Source organism: Diaphorina citri, unplaced genomic scaffold, assembly GCF_000475195.1.
Source record: "Diaphorina citri unplaced genomic scaffold, Diaci psyllid genome assembly version 1.1 scaffold2611, whole genome shotgun sequence".
NCBI lineage: Eukaryota > Metazoa > Arthropoda > Insecta > Hemiptera > Psyllidae > Diaphorina > Diaphorina citri.
In genome coordinates, this window is record NW_007380029.1 from 1 (window position 1) to 7,500 (window position 7,500).

The window sequence follows — 7,500 nt, forward strand, 5'->3', positions numbered from 1 at the left end:
TTAATGCTCAGATGAAGTTTCGCACCCATTTTGATTTTCCACCCTCCTCATCCGATCTTAGCTCGTGCGACTTTTTTTTTAATAGAAATATGTTAAAAACAAGGTGTATATTTATTAGACAAGGACTATGGATGAGTTAACGGGTGCTTTTTATCAAGAAATTCGTGCTATAGCCCAAAAAATGCTAGAGACAGTATATCGAATTTTGAACCAGATTGAGTGTTTTCAAAATTAGGGCGATTTTTCGGCTAGCGTTGTCTTCCACACCTGATCACCATCACAAACAAAATGCCCAAAAAAGTAAACCTTATTTTGTTATTTTTCATTTAAAATAAATATATCACTCTTTTATTTTGAAAATTGAACGTGTAGCATCATTTTAAAAACCGTCAGGTAACACTGGGTCACCCTGTATAAGCTCGTAATACTGGAGGACTATCGGTAGGTACAAGTTCAGAAGCGTTCAGAAGCTGAAAAGAAGCTTTCACAAATGAGAAGTGAGCAGTGTTAGGTTGAACGCACAAATGAGCAGTGACTGGTGTTAGGTTGAACGCATAAATGAGCAGTGACCAGTGTTATTATAGGGTTAGGTTAAACACAAAAAGGAGCTTTCACAAATGAGCAGTGACCAGTGTTATTATAGGGTTAGGTTAAACACAAAAAGGAGCTTTCACAAATGAGCAGTGACCAGTGTTATTATAGGGTTAGGTTAAACACAAAAAGGAGCTTTCACAAATGAGCAGTGACCAGTGTTATTATAGGGTTAGGTTAAACACAAAAAGGAGCTTTCACAAATGAGCAGTGACCAGTGTTATTATAGGGTTAGGTTAAATGTGGTAAAATGGCTTACTGAAAACAAACTAACCCTACATAAAGAAAAATGTGAAATAATGTCATTTACTACTTCTAAAAATCCAACCCCGATCTTAACTGATAGTAGGTATACTTTTGTACCTTTCAGCATAAGTACTTTTGTTCCTCTAAATCTAAAAGTAGATACTTCTGTACTTTGTATATCAGTATACATATATTAGTATAAAAGCAAAATATTAGAATAGAATAGAATAGAATAGAATATACCTTGTTTATACTACCAGCATAGGACTGAAAAGTCCCTTTACTCTCGCAGTCTAAACAAGGTCTTATATATTTGATTGGTAATAACATTACATTTTATGGAACAATAATCAAGACCTGTTTAAATTAAAAAAAGGACAAGTTAAGATTGACATTAACATACATAAGACATTTACAACAAACAATTCTACACATGCCTTCACTCACATATATTGCCATACACATCTCAACTCACGTACATACATACCACTGCACATGCTCACCATCACCACACACACTATACCACCCCTACACACACCACCACGTACACACACACATCATAACACCGTGACCAGTGTTATTATAGGGTTAGGTTAAACACAAAAAGGAGCTTTCACAAATGAGCAGTGACCAGTGTTATTATAGAATAGAATAGAATATACCTTGTTTATGCTACCAGCATAGGACTGAAAAGTCCCTTTACTCTTGCAGTCTAAACAAGGTCTTATATATTTGATTGGTAATAACATTACATTTTATGGAACAATAATCAAGACCTGTTTAAATTAAAAAAAGAACTTGACATTAACATACATAAGACATTTACAACAAACAATTCTACACATGCCTTCACTCACATATATTGCCATACACATCTCAACTCACGTACATACATACCACTGCACATGCTCACCATCACCACACACACTATACCACCCCTACACACACCACCACGTACACACACACATCATAACACCAACACACACACACAAAGGGTTAGGTTAAACACAAAAAGGAGCTTTCACAAATGAGCAGTGACCAGTGTTATTATAGAATAGAATAGAATATACCTTGTTTATACTACCAGCATAGGACTGAAAAGTCCCTTTACTCTTGCAGTCTAAACAAGGTCTTATATATTTGATTGGTAATAACATTACATTTTATGGAACAATAATCAAGACCTGTTTAAATTAAAAAAAGAACTTGACATTAACATACATAAGACATTTACAACAAACAATTCTACACATGCCTTCACTCACATATATTGCCATACACATCTCAACTCACGTACATACATACCACTGCACATGCTCACCATCACCACACACACTATACCACCCCTACACACACCACCACGTACACACACACATCATAACACCAACGTCATTTACTACTTCTAAAAATCCAACCTTTTTCGAGTACACCATTGAGAACTATACCCTAAAAAAAGTTTCAGTAAAAAAAGACCTTTACATGCTCACCATCACCACACACACTATACCACCCCTACACACACCACCACGTACACACACACATCATAACACCAACACACACACACAAAGGGTTAGGTTAAACACAAAAAGGAGCTTTCACAAATGAGCAGTGACCAGTGTTATTATAGGGTTAGGTTAAACACAAAAAGGAGCTTTCACACATGAGCAGTGACCAGTGTTATTATAGGGTAACAAGCATGTAAAATTTATGTAGTTCTAACTGAAGACTATTGAAAGACTAATCATCGAACACATCAACACTTTTTATACACCCTGTGATTTGTCACTAAACAAAGATCTACACACCTCCGATGTTTCCTTGAGTTTACATGTGATTTTATTTTTTTCCCTCAGAATAGGTCACCCCGTATTTTCGTGAGAAAAAAAAGAAAAAAAAACAAGAACAATGGATTGATCCCTTTCCAATGTTAGCGCAAGTGCATATTTTTAAAAGGCAGATCTGCAATGTTTTTTGGGTGTTTTCGGTCCATTGTGAGCGGAAGTGATAGTCCTGTGATGTTCACACCAGATTTTTTAAATTAATATGCCAAAATTATGCATTAGGTATCGTAAAACTTGCCAAAATATGCATTTGCAATATGCTGTTGCACATAATCCGAAGTCTGGTAATGTACTAACCATTCCCTCTAAGCCATGAGGTAGAAGCATCACAAGACCTGATTGACGGACCCACTTGGCTTGTCCTGAACTAATGAACTGATCTATAATGCACTGAGCAGTATTGTTGAAGTCACCAAACTGAGCTTCCCACATTATTAGAGCGTTAGGGTTGGTCATTGAGAAGCCGAGTTCAAAACCTGTGAAATAGCAATGGAAAAATATGACATTTGACATTTATTCGAGTGAATAACTAACTTGAATGTGTATGCATTGCATGGTTCGTCATTGGATTTTTCAGGCAACTCCTCACATCTTCTTCTTGGTCCCTCTTAATAAAATAAACTAGTGGTTCTGTGACTGCCTAAGCCGGAATGGGAGGTGTTGGATGATGTAGAAACACTTAGTTTCCATCAGTACATACAGTACGAAATAAAGGAAGAAACCAATCCCAGGGAAATAGGAGAGTTCAAGGGATGGAAAGTACAAACTTTAGATGTAGATAAACTTAAACAAAAAGTGGGGGAGGGTGAAATTAACAATGAATATGATTTGGCTGATCGTCTGAGAGAGGCATGTGATTATGCAATGAGAAGAGTAGGAACGAGTGGGAGGAGGAGAGAAAATTACTGGTGGAACGAGAATATTAAGAGAGCGAGGACTGAGTGTATTAAGATTAGAAGATGAATGACCAGATGCAGGAGAAGGCAGGCAGATAGTGAAGAATGTAGGGGTTCTTCTTTTAGAATACCTATAAACTTGTCAATCACTCTAAAGCTAAAGAATAAAACTGAAGAAGGGTTGATTTTGAACTTTTTTTTTCTTTTTTTTTTACAATAGATTTAATAAGGATTGGGATTATTTTTGTAGATAGGTATACAAGGGTCATAAATGCGGTAATTTTCAAAAGTTTGATACCAACATTGGACCTGGACACCAAATTTCAAGGATCGACGTGTCTTGATTCAAGGAACTCAAATTTTCAAATTTTATCAAAATCGGACCAGACAATCGCGAGTTATAGCGGAACAAACAAACATCTAAACCAAATGCAAAACGCTCGAGTTAAAACATAGACCTTCACTTCGTTCGGTCAAAAATATGAACTTACCAAGTACACCATACTCGGAGAGCGAACTATTACACACAGAGTAGGGGGCTTGGTCAGGGTACAGATTACACAGCGGCTTGTAAGTTGCCTTATCAACAGTCTGGTGATGGAGCACATGATGGCGATGGGAAAAAGTACCTCTCTCAACATCTTGACCACTGAGACGAACATGAATACCTTCCTTCAGTAGTGAACCGAATGCCATTGCCTCACCTAAAGCCCAGTCAACTTGACGAGCCTCAACCATCTGCATACGAGCCTTCAGGATTCGTTCAATTCCTAAAAAAAAAAAAAAATAATAAAAAAATAATAAAGAATATATTATTTACCTTGTTTATACAGGGTTTTTTAAAAAAGTTGCGACCCCTGAAAACTCGAGAACCGTTCTAAAACACGTATTTCTTTATTTTCAAGGGGAACCTATTTTAAGGGGATCTTAATTTTTCGGCACGATCAAGGGCGGCCCCGGGGAGGTCAACTTTAAAATCTTAAATGGGCCCCCTACTTGTGATACATCATATCAAAGGTATTACAAACCGTAGTACTTTGGTACAAATTTGAGCTCAATCCAACAACCAGGGCCGGAACTATGCATTGCACGCCGCCAATGCAGTGAAGCAGAAGTGAGATTAGAGGAAAGAGGAGTGCAATGAGGGAAAGAAAGGTAGGTGGCACGCCGCCAATGCAGTGAAGCAGAAGGAGGAGCACACAAAATTATTAAGTGAATAAAAGGCGGGGTACAAAATTGATTTCTAATCGTTTTTGGGATGGGATGGAGTTTTGTTTATTTTTTGTGGGCACTTGATTTATTTTGGGAGAAACGACTTGGCGGGGTCTTTTTTATGCCACGAAGTGGTATTTTTTGGAGGGATCTCATAGCTTTTTGCAGAACTTACCTTAATATGACGTATGAGCGTAGCGCAACAAAGTACAAAGACAATAGGCATAGTAACATCATTTGGTAAGGTTTGGTGAGTTTGGGTTATTTCTGAGTGAAAAACACCATAGTAATATCTTTGGGTAAGTTTTAGTAAGTTCGGGTCGTTTCCGAGTGAGAAAATACCATTGTAACATCATTATGTAAGTTTTAGTAAGTTCGGGTCATTCCCGAGTTAAAAATACCATAATAATATCATTGGGTACGTTTTGGTAAGTTCCGAACATTTCCGAGTGAAAATACCGTAATAACATCATTGGGTAAGTTTTGGTAAGTTCCGAACATTTCCGAGTGCAAACATCCTCAACACTCAGTGAGAACATTTTTTATCAACACTACAGAATGACCTTCACCCCCACAAAAACACAAATGTGAAAAAAAAGGCCAAGTTCCTATCCAAAAATGTCGGCCTATAAAAGTGGTGAGATCAGAAAATAAAGGCCAAGTCTGCAGTCCCAGTTTTTCGTGCCTTATGAATCTTAATTCCTTCTACCTTCTCTCAGTTTCAACTTGGCTATGTTTTCTCTTCGGATTTCACGTTTATTTATTTATTTATTTATTTGAGTAGGGAGCATGTATTTTCTAAGCATGTATTTTAACATGATTAGTAGGTAACGTAGGTACCTACAGATCTTCTTATTACCGTGAGTTGTTGTTGTTGTTGGTGGTGTTGGTGCTGGTGTTGTTGTTGTTGTTGTTGTTGTTGTTGTTGTTGTTGTTGTTGTTGTTGTTGTTGTTGTTGTTGTTGTTGTTGTTGTTGTTGTTGTTGTTGTTGTTGTTTGTTGTTGTTGTTGTTGTTGTTGTTGTTGTTGTTGTTGTTGTTGTTGTTGTTGTTGTTGTTGTTGTTGTTGTTGTTGTTGTTGTTGTTGGCGTTGGCGTTGTTCTTGTTGTTGTTGATGTTGTTGTTGGCGTTGTTCTTGTTGTTGTTTATCATTTTTGTCAGTAGATGTCAACATCTACTACCATATCATTTTTGATAGGTACATATGTACTCTAAGTCTTTTTTCATCAGCAAAATAGCGGTCGAAATGTCGAAAATACGGTAAAACAGCGCTAACCGTTGTCCTGATGTTAATAAAAACTGATATTTCGGGGGTTTTAGGTGGTTTTGGGGGTCTACTCTCATAACTTTTTCGATATCTCTCCTACCCACATAACTTGACCTTAGTGCAAGGACAACAGATGTATTTATACTAATGGCTTTTACCTAGAGGTATTTTAGATATGTAGGGTGTTACCCACATAACCCAACCTTAGTGCAGGGACAACTGTAGGTATTTATACAAGTGGCTTTCAACTTAAAGGTATTTCAGTAATGCAGGGTCCTACCCACATAACTTGACCTTAGTGCAAGGACAACAGATGTATTTATACTAATGGCTTTTACCTAGAGGTATTTTAGATATGTAGGGTGTTACCCACATAACCCAACCTTAGTGCAGGGACAACTGTAGGTATTTATACAAGTGGCTTTCAACTTAAAGGTATTTCAGTAATGCAGGGTCCTACCCACATAACTTGACCTTAGTGCAAGGACAACAGATGTATTTATACTAATGGCTTTTACCTAGAGGTATTTTAGATATGTAGGGTGTTACCCACATAACCCAACCTTAGTGCAGGGACAACTGTAGGTATTTATACAAGTGGCTTTCAACTTAAAGGTATTTCAGTAATGCAGGGTCCTACCCACATAACTTGACCTTAGTGCAAGGACAACAGATGTATTTATACTAATGGCTTTTACCTAGAGGTATTTTAGATATGTAGGGTGTTACCCACATAACTCGTGCTTACTGGAACTTGACCTGGCGCACTGCCGTGCGCTCAGATCATAGTAGGTAACATAATTGGTTAACTTTCTGGGGGCCTTGAAAATATGAAAAGGCACACCTACCACTCACGAGAAAAAAAATGAGCCATCAACCATCAAAATCGGTCCAGTGGTTTAGGCTGTAGGGCGGTCAACGTCAAAGAAGAAGCGGAAGCAGCAGCAGAAAATGATGAAAAATTTTGACGTTTTTCAAAGTCAAATATCTCCGGCTGAACTTAACCGATTTTGATGATTTTTTTTTTCAACTTGGTCTACTTTCATGCCCCAACACACACACACAATCCGTTTTCTTCCATCATTTGTAGTTGTCCCTCTACAACTACTTGAAAACGGCCACTTTCCCTGTCGCGTATAATATCTCTAGTAGCGCGGTCAAACTTTCTTGACTTGGCGAGGCGGAGCGCTACCGCGCTCCTTAATCCTTGGCATTTCCTTTTCACTTCTGCAAACTCCCTTCCTGACACAATTATTATATTTGAAACTAACTTTAAGCTATTCAAAAGCAATCTTGAAAAGTGGATGGAATCTTTATAATTTTGCTATTCTCTTCATGAATTCAATCTAGCTGATTTCTGTTAAAATCTATGATGTATTTTTTTTTTTTTTTTTTTTTTTTTTTTTTTTAATCAATAAGTGTAGTTTGTCATAGATCGTAAGATTGTAA

The 7,500-nt window shown here is 37.3% G+C and overlaps 1 protein-coding gene across 1 annotated transcript in view; it reads right to left on the reverse strand.

Annotated features, from left to right (window-relative positions):
* Positions 1-2,855: 2,855 nt before the first annotated feature.
* LOC103519217 (2-oxoglutarate dehydrogenase, mitochondrial-like) overlaps positions 2,856-7,500 on the reverse strand; it is a 43,913-nt gene continuing 39,268 nt past the window's right edge. Inside the window, exons 4-5 of the mRNA XM_017448109.2 lie at positions 4,066-4,344; positions 2,856-3,154 (exon numbers count right to left, since the gene is read on the reverse strand). Of these exons, the coding sequence (XP_017303598.1) occupies positions 2,871-3,154; positions 4,066-4,344 (563 nt within the window). The 3' untranslated portion in view covers positions 2,856-2,870. The remainder of the gene's footprint in view (positions 3,155-4,065; positions 4,345-7,500) is intronic.